General features: G+C 44.2%; 2 protein-coding genes across 3 annotated transcripts; both read left to right on the plus strand.

Moving 5' to 3' along the window:
* The first annotated feature begins 549 nt into the window (after nt 1-549).
* LOC112886371 lies at nt 550-4403 on the plus strand. Of its 2 annotated transcripts, none has more exons than XM_025952264.1 (2): nt 550-2377; nt 4374-4403. In XM_025952264.1, exons 1-2 carry the CDS (start codon nt 836-838, stop codon nt 4380-4382), a joined length of 1551 nt encoding a protein of 516 aa, XP_025808049.1. In that variant the 5' UTR covers nt 550-835; the 3' UTR covers nt 4383-4403. The 2 variants fall into 2 exon arrangements, with proteins under 2 accessions (XP_025808049.1, XP_025808048.1); XM_025952263.1 differs by lacking the exon at nt 4374-4403 and adding an exon at nt 2479-2581.
* LOC112885565 (6,7-dimethyl-8-ribityllumazine synthase, chloroplastic-like) lies at nt 4388-11677 on the plus strand. The gene is made up of 7 exons (XM_025951153.1): nt 4388-4489; nt 7185-7373; nt 9499-9594; nt 10255-10333; nt 10868-10914; nt 11494-11553; nt 11639-11677. The coding sequence occupies exons 1-7, from the start codon at nt 4388-4390 to the stop codon at nt 11675-11677; spliced, it is 612 nt and encodes a 203-aa protein (XP_025806938.1).
* The last annotated feature ends 7226 nt before the right edge of the window (nt 11678-18903 follow it).

The following is an 18903-nucleotide window of genomic DNA, read 5'->3' on the forward strand; positions in this document are numbered from 1 at the left end:
GCGCCATCCGAGAGCACGCTTCCTCGTAATCACGTGGTTTTATGGGGAAGGCGCGCCGCCCATGGGCCACACCCGGTTGTAACAGGGCGGACGCATTAAATGCGCCATCAGGCGATCCCTTCCCCTCGAAGGAACTGGCCCATCCTAGGGAGGCGCTTAGCCTCCCACGGTCTCGGGTCCTCTATGAGGCGTCTCAGTTTGGCCATTACTGCTAACGGGCCAGGAGCGCCTTTTAACCCACTTATTCTTGATTTGCCTAGGGCTGGAGGGACCCCCTTCCTGTGGTGCTGACAGTGACCCCCATTGGTCCTCAGATATATAGGCATAGACATGCCCTACCAGAAAGCGAAAATTTTGTGAAAGTGAAAAACCGTTACGAAAACTACGATTCTCACCAAAAAAAGTTCCGTGCTGGCCGACTGTCATGCATTAACCCTCACGAATTTGACGCGACGAAAATTTTTGTTTTCTGATAGCGATGGCAATAGAAATAGCTGCTCTCCCTGAAAGCTCTACAAAGCGGCAGGGACAAACATATATACATCTCGACTCTTTAATTACTTTTGGGACCGATCAGCAGACCTCTTGAGCATTGTAGTTGCACCTCGTACGAAATATATGTGCACTTCACTTACTCAGGATTGTATATGTAGCTTACTATCTTACCACCACTTCACTTAGTCTTTGCTTGTGGTCGCAGTTTCCTCGAATTACATATATATGTAGCTTAGTTTGTATCATCAACTTAGGATTTCATTTTTACTATTTAATTTTATGTGTGTATATAGACATACTGCGGCTTTCTTCCTGCACAGGAATCGGTAGATCCTTAGCCATGGCGGAGATGGTCGGTTCTGCGGCTGCGGAGGAGATACTAAAGCAGGCCTTTGCAGGTCTGATTGGCAAGCAGCAGCACGAAGAGGGAAGAGATGAGAAGGAGCATCACATGGAGAGGCTGGAGATGGCGCAGATCAAGCTGGAGGCCGCGGTTGAGACATCTTGCAGATGGCAAATCAAGGACGCGTCGCTGGTACGCTGGCGCAAGAAGCTGAAGCGCGCAGCTCGGGAGTGCGACGACACGCTGCGCGGCTTCAAACAGCGTGCCGCCGAAGACGAAGCCAGAGAGCAAGAGGCGAGGGGCTCCTCCTTCCCCAGGCGCTGGGCTCGTGCTACCAAGTCAATCGTCACGGCTCTCCTGAGCCGTGACAACAGCTATGCCTCGAGTAGCTCCGCCGCTGTTCGAAGGTTCGAGAGGCTCGCCGACAGCGCCGGCGAGTTCCTGAGGTTCGCGGAGCTCGGCGGCACGCCGCGGCGGTACATGTTCGCCGACCCGCTCATCGGGCACCTCCTCGCCGGCCAAGAGCTGCGATACAGACTCGTCCGGAGAGGCCAGTACCATCTGTTCTGTGTGCGTCCGATTCGCCTGGAGGAGGACCGTGGGATGGAGGCCAAGCTCCTCTTCATGTACGAGGACGACGAGGCGCCGGAGAAGAACCTGTGCCTGGGTTCCATACTGCGGCTCTCCGAGAGCACGGACATAGTTGGCACCATCATCAAGTTCTTGGACCTGCTGGTGGCTCCTCATTTCAAGTCCACAGCTGAGTCTGTCAGCAAGGAGCTCGCCCAGCTGCCGACGCAGGACTTCTGGTGGGTACCGTATGTTGACTCCAGCCACAAGAAGCACTGGAACAGCATCCACAGCAGCATGACCCAGTGGTTTCGCCCAGACCCGCTGTGCTGCAAGCAGCATGAGCCCATGCTCTCCTATGGCGGAAGCAGCAGCAGCAGCACAATGAAACTGTCAGATGTGGCTGATCTAGAACCAGTCATCGAAGTGTCCCTGCAGCGCCACATCCCACTGTCCGAGTGCAACAAGCACAGGAGCAAAGCTGCTGAAGGCGACACCAGTTGCCTCAAGAACGTGCCGCATCTAAAGATCGGGCTCCTCTTCGCCCCCCATGGCTCCTCCGAAGGGCTGCTCCCCTCCGTGGAGAGCTCGGCGATCGAGGTGATCGACGGCGCGGAGCAGAGTGGTGCGCACACGAACATTAGCCTCGAGCAGCTGGACGAGTTCATGCTGCCCAAGGCGATCGACTGCCTCCGCCAGAAGGCCGAACTGACGGTGTACCAGATGTTCTGGAGGTCCAAGCATGGCGCCGCTTTCCTTCAGGTGGGGAAGACGGGCCTGATGAAGATACCACCGAGACACGTCACAGGGGTCGGGGACAGGAGGTTCATGATCCAGCGACGCCGGGACCCCAAGCTAGAGAAATGGGTTCAGCTTGTCAAAGACTTCCTGGATCTGTGGGCTGCGCATGCTCCTCGTAAGCTTCAGAGCTCGATCGTGGAATGGATTCAAAAGGTGGATGAAAAGCAGGTAGCGTGCCAGGCGAACTAGCCCATGATAATAATGTCTTCTATTAAATCAAGTCTCTAATATTTTTTATCTTTTTTGTTTCTTTTTTTTGTCTCCTGAAGACTGTTGGACCCTGTTTTGTTTGTTTGCTTTTTTAATATATAATCAGCAGGGGATCTACCCCTCCTATTTCATAAAAAAGAAAATACAATGATATTTAGCACCATATATTACGAGGCCCTTGCCTGGTGGGAGGTTAATTTCCTAAAAGAATAAGAAACGGATAAATGAGATAATAATGTACTTCTATTAAATCAAGTCTCTAATACTTTTTTATCTTTTTTGTTTCTTTTTTTCTCCTGAAGACTGTTGGACCATATTTTGTTTGATTGCTTTTTTAATATATAACCAGTAGAGAATCTACCTCTCCTGTTTCATAAAAGAAGGGTTTGTTATGGTGCTTTGGAGGAACCACCCCCTCTAAATCTTCTGGACCGTTGATTTTTTACTGAGGGTGTTTTATTCTAATCGAGAGCAGTTTAGTCAATTTATCCTCAACACCAATTCATCCTGATCATCCAATGACCGGTTAGACCATCATTGACTGCTTTAATCTTATCCATCGGCGGCATGCGTGCGGCTCTTGCCCAGCGGCAGCAGCCTGCGCGTGGCCGTTCCCGCCGACCACCCGCGCAGCTCTTCACAGGCGGTGGCAGGCTATGCGCGCGGCCTTTCTCCGGCAACAGCGGCGAGCAGCGCATGGCCCTCCCTCGACCGGCCACCTCACGCAGCTCTTCCCCGGCGGCGGAAGCCTGCACGCGGCCCTCCCTCGACCGGCCATCCACGTGCGGCTCTTCCCCGGCGGCGGCGGCCTGCCTATGAGGTGGCGCCAGGGACAGAGATGATACGGGGGAGATGATGATCGATCGTATTATTGACTGAAACCATAAATAAAAAAACCAAAATACCCATATCATTATTATTATGAGTGGTTCCTTAACCCACAAAATAATAGGTTCTGGTCAACTTTTGAGATTAACCATAAATAAAAATACCAAAATACCCATATCATTATTATTACGAGTGGTTCTTTGACCCACAAAATAATAGGTTCTGGTCAACTTTTGAGGTTCTTTGTAACAGGTTCGTAACAGTTTGCTCTTACTTTTTAACCATTGATTTTGGACCCTTCAACGGCTCTTAAAATTTCCAAGCACTGTAAAATTTCTCAAAAAAGAAAATACAATGATATATAGCACCATATATTACGAGGTTTTTGCCTGGTGGGAGGGTTATTTCCTAAAAGAATCAGAAAGAGATAAATGAGATACATATTTTCATAGTGGATTCAATAATATTGATTTGATACTGTAGATATTAGTATAATTTGGTTAATGTTAGAGAAGTTTGATTTATGCTAAAATTACAATGACTAAGGAAAGGAGGAAGTGAGAAATTAAAGAAGAATACACATATAATCGCTATATAGAACTTGTTTATCTTCTCGATTTTTTAGGATGACGGAGATGGAAGAGAGAAAAGTATGAGATGACCTAGAAATGACTCTCTTTTGCCCCGTCTAAATCGTAGAGTCAGTCAACACTCTCTCTTCATTAATTACTTTCAATATTGCTGACTGACAGTCATACAGAAAAGTCCACACACTTCTTCCTGGTTCCAAAGAACACTACTGTGCGTGTATATATGTGGCATCTTCACGGCACTTTCTACCAAACTTCTCTTCGACCTTTTTCTCTTAAGTGTATCCATATGTGACGGTACATTATTGGATATTGGTCGCCTCGCCTCCCTTAGTTGTCGATCCACTGACTCATTCGTCATCGATGGGCTTGATGACGACACATCGAAGACTTGGTGATTGACTTCCGTTCCTCACTTCCCTCGGTCAGTAGTGTTCACTAATTATATATTATTGATCAGTGTAGTGAAAAATTTGGAAATTCCAGCGGTCAAAAATGGAATGAGACGTGAATGCTGCAATTTCCTCTCTGCGCAGGAATCCTGATAGTAATGGCGGAGATGGTCGGTTCTGCGGTTGTGGAGGAAACACTGAAGCAGGTCATGTCTGGTCTGATTGGTAAGCAGCAGCATCAAGAGGATGAAGCGAAACCAGTAGGTGGGGGCTCCTCCTTGCCCCGTTTTACTGGAAGTTTGATCAGAAGTTTCATGAGAATTAAATAGTATTATCATATCAGCATTTTTACTAATTTGGCAGTGTAATTACGATGAGAGATGTGAGAGTTTCATGAGATGAGAGAGGAGTTTTATCTCCATAAAATCCAGCAGGCACAGTTAAGTTCTCAGTTTTGGTAACTGTGCAGTGAAATTGTGCACTGAGACTGGTCTAAGTCGCTCCCCGCAACTCACTTTGGCCACCAAACCACTACTACATAAAATATTTTTAGGAACGGATAAAACGGTATTTGTAGGGGTGGGTGCGGTACCCATCTCTGCTTCTCGCAGCTAAAAATAGCTGTTTGCAGGTACGGGTACGTTACCTGCCCTTGAAAACCCATTTTCAGGGGCGGGTCACCTCCTAACCCGCCACTGAAAATCGATATCCAAGGATGGGTTGATCCTCCCCTGAAAATCTATTTCCAGGAGTGGGTTAGGCAGTCACCCGCATGTAGAAATATCCTTCCCGCTTAAAATTTTACTTATTTGAATTTAAAATTTTCAACTCTATTTCTCGCTACCTTTTTAAAAAAATTCTCTCCAATTTTGACCTATCAAGCTAGTGCGCGATCGAATGTCAAGTGATCAATATGGAATATGTTTCATGAATATAAATAATTGCACGTACAAAGTTAAATCATATAGAAATAAAGCATACATGTACATATATCATTACAATGTATCATTAAAAGTGCTGCTTGAATACATATTTTTTCCTAGTTTCCAACGCTAATTGAGGTGGCAAGGTGTTGCGGGTTCCCCCACTTACGAAGACTAATGTATTTAGGGTCCATTGCTAATTCGTGGATCCTTTATTCCAAAACTTGGGGATTTGGATTCAAAGCTCGGGGCTGCGGGACACGTGTCATCAGCGACTTATTTTTCAAATCTGCTGGAAGATAAGGATAGGAGACTCAAGATTAAATTGACCCTCAGCCTGATTCTACGAGTCAACCTAAGGCTCGGAGGCTACTCCATATGGAGTGCGAGTTTAATCGCACCCAATATAAAGAAGACTAGACAACTACTCGGGGCATGAGCACCTCACAGCCTCGACGCAGTCAAGAAAGTACTCGGAGGACACCTTCAGGATGAATTTTGGGAGAATTCGAAGACGCCTCCAGAAGTACTCGGACGCATGCAGTACTCGACTACGAAGAGCTCGGAGGCTTGTCAGACCCGGGTACACGGGATGGTGCACGTGGTGTACTTTTCCTAGGATAAGGGATGGGATATGGCCTACGCCCTACATCTGTTGTAACTACTCGTAGCCTAGTATAACTGCTTTTATAGTAGTAAAACTAGTCGGATACAGTAGGGAACTACCAGAAAAGTACTCAAGTAGGACTCTAAGGCATCTATCCAACTAGAACTTTCATGTAAACCTGTCCCCCCAGACTATATAAGGGCGGACAGGACCCCCTCCAAGGGAATCACCCAGGAGATAACATGATCACCATCAAAGGCAATACAAACCACACGGGACGTAGGGTATTACGCTCTCGACGGTCCGAACCTATCTAAACCTTGTGTTCCTTGCACCTTCGAGTTCCTGATCTCGGCGACACCCTACCTACAAACTCACCATCTCGGGGGTATCCCTCGGTGGGCGTGGCGGTAAAACACCGACACCTGGGTCTGACACAATGTACGTATGGAAGATAAGAAATTCGCTAACATTCCGAGGATGGATAAGAATTCCGAGTATCTCTTCTTCGGCCAATCTAAGGAGTCCAATATGAGCACTCTTTCTTGCGTTGGCTGTATCACAAAAGCAATCCAGTAACCTCTGCAAAAAATATTATATACGATTTTTAGCCATGGATCGGAGCAAGTGTATATTGTAATAAAAGATTGAGATTAGACTTACCCAATATGGTATGGTGCATATATGGTATTGGCCTCATCTTGCGATTTTGCCATCATAATCTCTATGTAGACCACAACCTTCTTCATGGCATCTTTGTGATATGACATTCGTTTCTCTTTCTTCTCCTAGGGCGTTTCACAGTCAGCTAGCATATCATCGTTGTCCTTCCACTTACTTGGCGCGATATGCCTTGTCTCGCAAATAGCTGTAGGATCAAGATACCTCGTCTTGTTTTGTAAGGTAATGGCATTATTTGTTTGCATCCTGTAGAATTGAATGTATGTCAATTAATTAGATATGCATATATCATAATTAATGCCATAACATACATGATATTAGTCTTGATGAGGCACTTACATGCACCAGAGTCTAACCATTTCGATGTCTAGTTCACCGAGATGGAAAATATTGTGGATGTCTTTAAAATCAAACATGACATCCATGATGCCATTACCTTGAAGTCCAAATACTTACGGATGGTACAGAGCGCATAGGGTACGGAGCCCAAGTCTACATGCCCTCATGTACCAATTATGCATCCTCTGCATTTCACTTGGAACATCTGTGATAGCCCACTCTAGTAGAAATTGTTTACCGTACTCAAATTTTTAGGACAATCCGGTAAATCTGGAAGTGCATGGACCCCAACATCGTGTTTGAAGTCCGTGCCAGTGCGGGGCATGGAACGGCCCATTTTTCTGCTGGCACCAGAATTGGCATCATCCTTCGACTTAGATTTTGACTTGTCCTTTTGGTTTGCAGCATGCCATAAATCTGCAATCTCTTTCCCTTCCGGATTGTTCCCGTAAGCCCATATCACTCGCGGAACATGCAACTGCGGAGCCGTCGGCGGAGCCTTTGATGGAGCCGCTGGCAGAGGTGGTGGAGTATGCTCTCATGATCGGGCAACCTGAGCCGGCGGTGATAGCGGGGTTGGTGGTGATGGCTCTTGTGATCGGGCAACCTAAGCCGGTGGAGATATCGGGGGGGGGGGGGGTGATGACTCTCATGGTGGTGGTAATGGTGGGGCCGGTAGAGTATGCTCTGCTGTTGCCCCATCTTGTTGTGCTCGTTGTGATGATGGCGGGGCCGATAGAGATGGTAGAGTCGGTGGAGTATGCTCTGGTGCCGCCCCCTATTGTTGTTGCGGTGGTCCTGGCGAGGTAAGATCCGGAGCAGCAATAGGTTGTGGAACAAGCAGTACAATATCTCGTTTATGCCATAGAATGGTACTGCCGACGCATTCTCCATGGCAATTCTTCCCATCTGCAGTGGGGATATCTATCTCGTTATCCTCATAGCTTGATTTCAGGAGTTGCTCCACTTGTACGCATGCATACAGGGGCAGGATCGGTTTTCCCTCAAACAAAGCCCCATCTGGATACACCTGAGCCTTGGCAACTTCCTTTGTCTTCCCAACTCTACCGATCGGATACAGCAACAAGTAGGGAGTAGTAACGGATATGCAATCTACCGGATATGATTGTGCTGTGGTAGATGCGACACTGCTCTGAGCTTGGCCCAATACAGGAGGGGGCATCCTCACCATCTGTTTTTGCGCCACCTCTTGCGACGGGTTAATCAGTATTAGCCCGGACTCCTGCTCCTCTTGAACTGCCCGGAAATATTCCCTAAACTTACTTTCTAGTGCTTTTTCTGCCGCTTCTTTCATTTCCTTGTAGCAATCATGTTTCCTGTAGCTAGCCTGGTCTTGCTGGAACCCATCCTTGATGGTCAACTTATAGGATAAGCCTCTGACGCGGTCTCCATGCTCTTTAGACCCAATGGTTGTACTGAGCACATCTTTCTCCCTCTTGGCTTTGAACTTTCCTTGCTTCTGAAGCTCGGTGAGTTCGTACATTTTTTGTGCCACCGATTCGTTCTCGGGTTGGTCAAATTTAGGCTTGCCATCCACTATCTTAGGCTTCCTTGCTTGAAGCTAGAAATAGCCACGTTCGTTAAGGCCTCCAAAAGGGTCGGGTTGCCCGGTGGCTATTGCCGCCTCTCTTTAACGCCGCCACTTCTCAGCCTGCCTTTGGTATCCACTCGGCCCAAGATGAACTCTATGTATGTTGCTTAGTGCAAGTTCTCTATTCCTTTGGCTTAGGGCTAGAGCTTCCTCAGAGGTCTTTTGCTGAACAAATTTCTCCCATTGCGCCCGTGTGATTTCCTCATAATCTGCAAATGGCTCTCGGCCCTTCTGGACATAATTGGTATTCAGATCACTCTTCCATCTGCGGAAAGTTTCACCCAACATCTTCTTAGCATAATGCTTTATTTTTTTCTGAGTTTGTCTTGGCAAAATAAATGTTTGCCTCAACAGTCCCCACATCGCTTCTTTCTTCCCCTCAGGAACCGTTAACCAATCGGGTATCGCTGGATCCAAAACCATCTTTGTTCTAATTATAGCAGTATAAATGTCCCACGACATCTGGGATGCAAATCACCCTCCCTCTTTAGTGTTGGCATAGAGATGGTTTTCAGCTTTTGTCATTAGGGAGACGTGAGCTTTACAAAGAACTACTTTCGATGGCTAATGTACTTGATCGGGTCAACATTTTAATTTCTAAAATCCTACCATTTGTTTATTTGATTGTCACAGTTAATATTCGTGAATAGCAGGGTAATGTAGTTTTTTAAGGCCCAAAAGTTATCTTTTTCAGTTTCCTCTGGACCAACCTTAATCCTAATCACCACTATGGCAATATAACTGATAGATAGCTAGTTCATTTATGGTCTTGTCTCTGTGAATTATTCGTCTACATTTGATGAATGTCATGTAGCATGCTGTATGCTTAATAGTAGATGATCAGTATTACTAATTAATTTGAATTGTTATACAGAAAAATGTTTTCAAATCTAGAGTGATATGCACTTGCATAGGAGTGCGGCTCCCCAAATAGAATCTTTGTCATAAATAGCACATATAAAGCCATAGCATATAAAAAATTTAGGCTTCACCTGCACCATGATTTTATACAGTGTTAATCATGAGCTGCATAGTTATGTATGCTTCTAAAAAGTTTCAGAAACTTTTGGAGAACACATTTTTACTCAGATTCAAATCATTGTTTAGGTTGCTAGTGTTCCTGGAAGCTTTGAAGTTCCTATAACAGCACAAAAGCTTGGGAAGTCTGGAAAATTTGATGCAATTCTGTGCATTGGAGCTGTGGTGAGTTGATCAATTTCATATCATTTCCATATTACGCACTTGAAATTTATCCGTTTTTCTTTTGATGTTCAACAAGCATGTTGCCAAGGTAGTAAAATAGTGTTGATGGGCTAAGGGTTATTTTCTAAATACTGTAAAAATCACTTGTAATCCCCTCTAATTTGACATTATGCATTGCTTTGAACTGTGTAAATGAGATGAACAATTCTTTTCTTTTTGAGCTTTTGTAGACTACCCTTTGAACATTTTCTTGAGATGATCCTTCTCTTTACATTGAACTATGAAAAGTTGCATCTGCCTGTCAATGAGAACTGAGAAAACATCAAGAAGGAATTTCATAAGCCATTTATACTGCTGTCAATCTGCTTCTTACTTCTGAAACTGTCTTTTGAAAGTGTGTGACTTGTACAGTATCTTCTTGTTCTTATCACCCATGCGAAGTCTATAACCTCTGCGACAAATAACGATGTTGAACTACATAATTGTATCCACTTTTAGTCCTTTTTAATCACACTTATTATGATGCTCGTGTCATGTGATATTGCCAAATTAAAACTATACTTTGCAAACCCATTGTTAGCACTTATTGCAAACCCATTCTTAGCACTTAGCTGTAGCTGTTTTTTTTTTTTGAAAATCTTCCTGAACAATGGTTTGCAGATTAGAGGTGACACAACCCACTATGATGCTGTTGCAAACTCAGCCGCATCAGGGGTACTCAATGCTGGATTATCTGCCGGTATGCTGTTTTCAGTTCTTCCCCTCGTATATCATGCAGTAGAGAACATGATTCCCTACTATTGTTCTTGTCTCAGCTTGGGTAATTATAAGTAGATTCTTTTTTATTATTGCTTTGAAGTGCTAACAAGGTTGGCTAGCAAGTTGAATACTGGGCTGTTAAGCCTTTTTTTTACGAGAAGGGCTGTTACGCATATTCGCACAGCTAGTGAAGCTTTTTTATATTTAAATTGTTGTTTCTCAGCAAGTACGTATATACCACACAACAAACCATCTTGTCCTAAGTAAGTGTGGTAGGCTAAATATATTGTATGTATCTAATTGAAGGTATATACATAGCTTACAGAAATATATGGGAATTGATGTGAGCAACTAGCATGGGACTGGACATTATTGGTTACATGGCCAAATGACTTAAACTTTGCAACATTCAGTGAAACTGTTGCAGTGGACTAGTCTTGTTTTTTCTTTATGGTGGTTAATTTCAGTTACCAATCAGAATTTCATATTAGTTATGCTTTTAATTGCGATGCAGGTATTCCTTGCATATTTGGTGTTCTAACCTGTGAAGACATGGACCAGGTAATTCATGGTTTGATCATGTACATGCATACATCTTTATCAATTTTTCCATGCCGCTGGATCCTGTTTGGTAACCCAAAACAGGGATCATTCTCAACAGTCACTGCATATCTTGCCCACACGGCCACAACCCCACGGCCCCATATATCCAGAAACTGGGCGTTTCTTTAGGGCTGTGTTCAAACCTTTTGTTTTAAAAAAAATAATCTCTGTTATGTCCATTTCATGTGTGCTTGAAGTCTTACATTTTGAGTCTGAAAATTTTCAGCCAAGGGGAACTGATAAACAGCCAAGAGCCGAGTTCTTTTGTCTACGACCAAAATGCTATGGTTAATGTTCCCAAGCCCTATGCTAACTATTTTGAGGAACCCCCACTATTTGTGCATTCTAGTAGCCGCAATACTTACTTTTCCATGAGTAAAGTAGTGCCAACTTCAAAACAATTGAGCAGGCTAAGAAAGTTTTATGTGAATAGTGTGCCATTTTGTTGATTATCTGACCACTTTTCAAAACCGGTGCACTGGTTTGCTCCTTATGTAATCCTTGCTGAGAAAATTAATGCAAAATCAAATATTGCAGGCCCTAAACCGGGCTGGTGGCAAGGCTGGAAACAAGGGCGCTGAAGCTGCTATCACTGCTGTAAGGTTTTTCGTTTGTTTTGTTTCATTCAGATATCAAATAAACCTGGATTCATGTTCATGTGACAAACTCTCTTCTCCTGCAGATTGAGATGGCCTCTCTGTTTAGGCATCACTTATGCTAAATCTTGTCCATTCTGGTTTCTACAAGGGGACAAACCTTTCCTCCAATAATATTGGCTAGTAGAGAGATTTTTTTCTTTTTCTTTTTCTTTTTTTTTTGCAGCAGGCTACCATTTAGGCTCCTGTTCTAATGTCCGTCTCTGTTGCTCCGGGTGCTGATTGGTTGTTTCCCTTCCATGTCATCAGCAATTCTGACGCCATGAATGAGTGTCACTAAGTAGGAAACATGGTCATGGATAAAGCTGCATATTTTTACTGTCTTTTTTGTTGGATAGATGAGAATTTCATACTGTTCATGAATAATTTCGTACTTGGTACACAACTACACAAGTAGAAACAGCTGGGCGGCGCTTCCCTGCACGCAATGGGAGGCCCGGCGCGTGCTGGTGGGCGCCGTCCCGGTCGCCGAGCCGATTTCAACTGCAAGGCCCTCGTGTACAATCCCAGCGGGCAACGTTAAAGCGCGGCTGCAGGCAATTTGGCGTGGGGTAGAGGCGAGGATGGTGCCGCTCGTCGGCGATGAAGCTGCTGCTGATGACTAGTGTGTTTTTTTTCTCTCCTCCTAAATTAAGAAAGTCTGGTTCCATTTTTTTGTTCCACAACAGCATGACATTTGTCAAGGAATTGTATGCCAAACATCCACTTTGTGTTACTTTTTCTCTGATAAACACGCCGGAGAACTGCATATCATTCTATTGAAGAAAAAGGTTATAATGCAAGGATTAGGGCTTGCAAGGCCTATATTAACACCCTTCGTCACTAATAGTGTAATGGTAATTTCACATCTTTTTGATTTGTTGGATAGTTCTCAAACAGAGAAGATTAGTGACTTGGATCAGGTATGGTTCTATGCTCAAGTCAAAAGTGCTAAAATTACATTCTTGGCCTGCTTCAAATTTTGATAGAAAAGTATGATTCTATATAAAAAGTTTCAACCTCACCCATTGCAGTTTTTCTAAAAGTCTTTTTTTTCAAAATACAGTAGAGACACAAACACTAACATACACATAAGTACACTTATCCTTACAAACGCATGCATGCACATTGTAGGTTTCACCGCAAAAATCCTAACCAACTGCGCTACCTGCTGGTGGTGACTGCCTTGTATTTTTCCTCCTCCTTTTTTTGTTCCACAACAGCGTGACATTTGTCAAGGCATTGTATGCCAAACATCCACTTTGTGTTATTTGTTCTCTTAAAAACACGCAATCATTTTATTGAAGAAAATGTTATACGCACAGTGTAGATTTCACCACAAAAATCTTAACCAATTGGACTACCTGCAAGTCATGAAAATCATAAATCATACTTTCTATAAATATCTAATCAAAGCTAGGCTAATTTTAAGAGCAAGTATATTGCTACAGGTGAGCGGTGTTATAGGTTGTCTCATGCGGGTCCACGTAAGATTTTTATGATGTGGAGGAGAGAGGGCGAGGACGCGAAACAACCATCTCTTTAGCTAAAATTAAGGACTATGAGACCACTTAGTCACCATTGTATACCATTATACGAGTTGTTACTGTTATGCTAGTCACAGTGTTCCTTTTTTCATTCCACAACTTAAGGGATATGGTACTACTACGAGACAATAAAAACGACAATCCATTGTAGAGGTTGTTTGTTCAGTCGTCTCATGATAACGTGTCATTGCACGAGACCATCTATTAAACGGCTCCAATATACTTGGCCCCCTAATACATTCAGACTTGAACCTAAACCAAGCTCAGTAATCCTCAATGGACTATTCATCAACTCTTAAAACCTCTCATGACCTAACCATGAACAAAACTACATCTCACATAAAAAAAAGAACGATGTGACTTCATTTATATGACATATTTCTGCACTAAAAAGCAAATTAGTTACATAATTGAAGGCCGTCAATATATAAATTGTGCTATGGAGAAGAAATGTGAGAGGACTAATATGTAATAAGCATATTCAATAAAGACAAGATGACAGAATCCGAGGGTGAAGCCAGGGGGCATGTGCACCTGTGCTTAGAAAATCAAGTTAGATCAAATGTACACCGGAATATATATTGATGTGCTACTTTATATATGTTTTCTGTACATGTAGAAATATTTTTTATTGCTTTGAAGTGCTAGAAGGTTGTTTGGCACGTGGCTGGGGATCAGGTTGGCCAAATAGATCGGGCCTGTTTGATGCCCGAGACATGGTCCACTAAAGCACAGCCCAAGCACTTTTTTTAAAAAAAGGGTTAAAAAAATATTAAATTCGAAAAAGGGTGCCCTTTTGGAAATTTTCGAAAAATGGATGCCTCCCGTCCGATCAATAGGCGGGAGGCTTGGGGCCGGAGACCTCCCACCCATCCAACGGGCGGCAGGTCCTAAAATTTTTCCCAGGCCCCTCCCGAGGGCCTCTTCGCGAATAAGAAACTTTTCTTATTCGCGAAGAGGTCTCTAAGGCATCCCGCCCGCCCAACGGGCGGGAGGTTCCCATTCTTTCTTATTTTTTGTTCGAATTTATATTTTACAAACTATTTAAAATTCATACTTTTTTCAAATACAAGATTTATTCGCCATACTCTTTTGTATACATATAAAATTTTAATTTAATTTTACGAAGAAGATTACTGTACCTAAAACTCGTATGAAGATGGTTAAACGATAACGTTTTACAACGTAGAATCCAAATATTACGATAGTACGATACATCAACCCATTAAAAATAAAATAGTATCATATAAAAAATAGTTTAAATATACAGAGTCCACCGAATTAGGAGTATCTACTCCGCCTGTCCCGGTCCTCGCGCTCTCTTGGTCCTCCCCCTCTAGTCCTAGGCCATCAGCATATGTGCCCCTCCGAGTACGTGAGTGCATGTGGAGCACGGTGAGGACGAGGCGGAGGAGGCGCCGGCATGAACGGGTCATCCTGGGACTGTGGAGCTGGAGCGTCATACGTCTGGGAGGGACCAATGATGTCAGGCCCGGCGCCGCCGCCCTCCAACTCCGACAAACTGACGGAGCCGCCGTCCCAGCCGTCCCAGTCCGGCACACCGAACAGACCACCGTGTGCAGGAGCTCCCATCGACCAAGCATGCTGAGTATAGCCCTGAGAATACGGAGCGGCTGGCGTCGAACCCAACGGGAGAGGGTGGAGATCCTGAGCCTGAAATATATTTGTTCAATGCTTAGAGGTAGTTACATATGATTCAATTAAATTAATTAAAAATAATTGTACGTACCCTATATTGTATTACCCAACCCTTAGCGGGGCCGGGCGTGTCAGGTACGTCCAAAAAATATGGCGGGTTCGCTGGAGCAAACCGCTCCTGAAGTTCCACCCTCCAGGTAGGTGGCACGGCAACCGGACCAACAGCTTCACCCGCAATGGGAAGTCCGAGTAGGTGCGACACGTCCTACAACGTGGGGGCCATCTCCCCGCACAGCTTGCACGTGTGCGTCTCCGGACGCCACCTGTCCGCCAACGCCGCAAGTAGAGAGTGGTCAAGCTGCATCTGCTTCTTGGCGCCACCGTCTTGGCCGTCGCCGGCCTGAAGCATATGTACAAGTGGCAGCAAACCAGCCTCACGTAACCGGTATATTTTGCATTATGGTTACAATTATCGTACTGTTATCGCCATAATTTGACTGGGCCAAGGGATGGGCCGAGAGCAACATGGGCTGAAGGAAATCATTGTAACAGTCTGCGAATCGGCTTCTGTGAGAACATGTCAAGGGCCGGGATGGCCGTGTATCCAGTAAGGATAGTTTAAATATAGTAAGTTAGAGATCGTATCGTAATCAGTTAGGGTTAGTTGGAAAAGATCAAGTCTCCGGACTATAAATATGTATTAAGAAATTTAATAAAAGAACGAATCCAACATACACAACAAACTCTCGGCGCATCGCCACCCCTTTCCCAAGGGTTTCTCCAGGTAACTGACATGCTGCTCCGATCATGCTCCGCGTTGCATTTTTCTGTTTATCTTTGTGTTTCTCGTGCTGAAGCGTTGTTGATGACGAGTAACACTAGTTATCTCAAACGATTATAATATTGCATTGCTTTGAATAGTAGATTCATGTTCTGCTTGCTGTTCATAATCATTTAACTGCCTTTGTACGTGATCTCAGGTGCAAGGGCAGCACCTTGCTCTTTTCTTGCTTAGTAGATCTGATCTATTATGGTAGTTCTCTGTATGACAGGAGTTTGGTTTAATATCCGTATCATTAGGCTCTTCAAAGGGATTAAACGTTCCGGCTGCATGATTGGTGCTTTATGGTACTTTAAGGAGAGATTGTTCCGGAAATCGACTTGTTAGTTGGTTTTTAGGCCTCTTTTTAGGTTAGCGTCCTATTATCTTTCATGTTCGTTAGGCTTAACTACGCGTAGGATGTTCCGGTCACACGGTGAAGGCTTTTACTATCGTGGATTGGATTAGCTTAGTATTTTCAGAGCATGCTTTTATATTTTCTATCGGATTCGTACAAGACAATCGAATATTAATAGATCCGATCTTTTAAACGGGTGCAATCGGCTTCTTTTGGCCGATTCTGGGGGTTACCCGGAGGTCCGACCCAATTTGGAGGCTCCATCGGCTCTTCTAGCCGATCTTGGGAGTCGTTTTAAGAGCCGATCACGGCTCGGACTAATGTTTAATGTGGCTGTGCATGCAGGAAAATAACTGACAACGACTTTGACAACGACTTCTACACTTTCCTGATCAGGTACAGGTCAGGTGGCACGCCTAGCATTTCCTCAAGCCAGGGCGTGTGCCGGACTTCTGGACCGTTGACCGAGGGACCGGGATCCACCAGCAGTCCCGGAAGCCTCCCGGCTCCTCGTGTTGCCTGTCGCTGCTCGCCGGTGGGTTTTGACCGACAACACGCACAAGTAATACATCCATTCCATAAGAAAATACAAAGTATCACCTGTCAAGCCAGCGGTCGTCCAGGTGCAACAACTCCTTTGCTACACGAGGGCGCAACTCGTGAAGCTGCTACCCCTCCACCGCTGCCAGGTTCGACCTGTGCCGTTCATCGGTGTTCGCGTCAAGAAGCTCCGGTGTCTGCGCCATATCTGCATGAAAAATATAACTACCCTAACAAATATTTCTAAAAACAATTGAAAATACTAAAAACTATTCAAAATATAACTACTCTAAGAAATAGTTTTAAAACCTTTTTAAAATACTAAAATCTATTCGAAATATAACTACCCTAAGAAATATTTCTAAAAACAATTGAAAATACTAAAAACTATTCAAAATATAACTACCCTAAGAAATATTTCTAAAAACAATTGAAAATACTAAAAACTATTCAAAATATAACTACCCTAAGAAATATTTCTAAAAACTATTGAAAATACTAAAAACTATTCAAAATATAACTACCCTAAGAAATAGTTCTAAAAACTATTCAAAATACTAAAATCTATTCAAAATATAACTACCCTAAGAAATATTTCTAAAAACTATTCAAAATACTAAAATCTATTCAAAATATAACTACCCTAAGAAATATTTCTAAAAACTATTGAAAATACTAAAAACTATTTAAAATATAACTACCCTACGAAATATTCCTAAAACCTATTGAAAATACTAAAAACTATTCAAAATATAACTACCCTAAGAAATATTTGTTAGATTATAGTTATTTTTAAGTAATTATAGGACTAGAACGAGAATATACCTCCAAACCGACGTGTGAACAGGACTTCGCCGCTTCCTCTCCTCTTTTCCTCTCCTCCCTTTCTTTTTTTTTCCTGATTTTTGCTGAATAATATGGGAATTTAGGGGTAGGTGGGGGCTTATATAGTGGTGGTGGAACGTCCCGCCCGTTGGATGGGCGGGAGGTCTCAACAGGCGGGAGGCACCCATTTTTAAAAAATTTTCAAAACGGCATCCCTTTTCGAATTTAATATTTTTTAACTTTTTTAAAAAAATTCCCTGGTTCACGTTGTGCCTGGTCCGGCACGGCCCGATAGAACATGCTCTGTTTGTGCCGCATACGTGGCACATCGGGCCGGAAATAATAGGAGTCACGTGCGTGACTGGGTGTCATTGTATCACAGAAGGCCCAACCAGCGACGCCCACGCATGGAGCGCCAGCGGCCCAGCAAATAAATTCATGGTGCTACAGCCTCACGCACATGCAGACATTCATTGAGTTTCGTGCAAACGTAGATTCAAATAAAAAATGCAAACGGACCAATGATCCAAATCAAATTCCAATTTTACCATTATATTATTTATAATGAGATCTTCAAAACTAAACCACACTTGACTATATTTAGATGAAAAATTTATTTCTAGAACAATTATTTTGGAATATTTTATTTATTCTTAAAATAATTTCTATTTTCCACTAGAATATTTGTATTTTTATTTATAATAATTTTGTTGCAACATTATTTTCAGAATAATTTTCGGTTTTGTTCCACTCTTACAAGATACCATTAGTGTTTAATTAAATCATATACGTGCTACTTGTCTCGGCTGGGCTGCTGCACGTGCAGCAACAGGTGGGGCAGGCTTGGCAGGTTTCCTTATGTGATGGAGGAGCACGCAGTCATGCATGTTACCCCAACAGCGCCCCATCGGGCGGCTCAGGCAGGGCCCTTTTAACTCGACGGTCTGATTGATCTGTTTAGTTATTCCAAGCCCCATATAAAAAAACCTCAAATCCTAACCCTAATCCATCCCAGTCGTCTTGTCCCCACCTCTACCCGGTCGTCGTCCCCTCCCCTTGGTCTTACCACTCAAATGTCGCCGCTACCCTCCTGCCCGCCGGCCGCACCCACGGCTCCACTATCCTTCCTACTCCACGCAACCATGCAGCCGGCCTCCACTTCCAGCCTCCGACCTCTCCGCGCCATCCTTCGCTCCAACCTCCCACCCGGCCTCTCCGCTCCACAAACCACCACTTCGGCGTTTCTCCTGCGCTCCAGCCTTCCTCTCGCATGCAGCGACTTCGCCAGCCACTGCTCCAACCTCCTTCCAGCCGCTTGTCCTCCTGCTGGCCGCCCAACCTCTCCGCTCCGCCCGCCGCTCCATCCTCCAACAAGCTAGTAGGCCGCCACGGCCCGTCAAGCTCAATGGGCCAGCCCGACACAATTATCTTGCCCTTGTGCCTTGATGGTGCGGCACGTAAGATCGGCCGACACAACCCGTTAATGTGGCCATGCCATAACGGGCCCATGCCATGCTGGGCCGGGTGGTCCGTTTGGCCTTATATAGTTGTTATAGCTTGAGG

This window comes from Panicum hallii, chromosome 3 (genome assembly GCF_002211085.1).
Source record: "Panicum hallii strain FIL2 chromosome 3, PHallii_v3.1, whole genome shotgun sequence".
In the NCBI taxonomy this organism is placed as follows: Eukaryota; Viridiplantae; Streptophyta; class Magnoliopsida; order Poales; family Poaceae; genus Panicum; species Panicum hallii.

Coding starts and splice junctions, on each gene's coding strand:
- LOC112886371 (XM_025952263.1), top strand. CDS start 836: ATGGCGGAGATGGTCGGTTCTGCGGCTGCGGAGGAGATACTAAAGCAG. Junction 2,378..2,478: donor AAAAGGTGGATGAAAAGCAG/GTAGCGTGCCAG, acceptor TGTCTCCTGAAG/ACTGTTGGACCCTGTTTTGT.
- LOC112885565 (XM_025951153.1), top strand. CDS start 4,388: ATGGCGGAGATGGTCGGTTCTGCGGTTGTGGAGGAAACACTGAAGCAG. Junction 4,490..7,184: donor AAGAGGATGAAGCGAAACCA/GTAGGTGGGGGC, acceptor TTTGGTTTGCAG/CATGCCATAAATCTGCAATC. Junction 11,554..11,638: donor CTGAAGCTGCTATCACTGCT/GTAAGGTTTTTC, acceptor CTTCTCCTGCAG/ATTGAGATGGCCTCTCTGTT.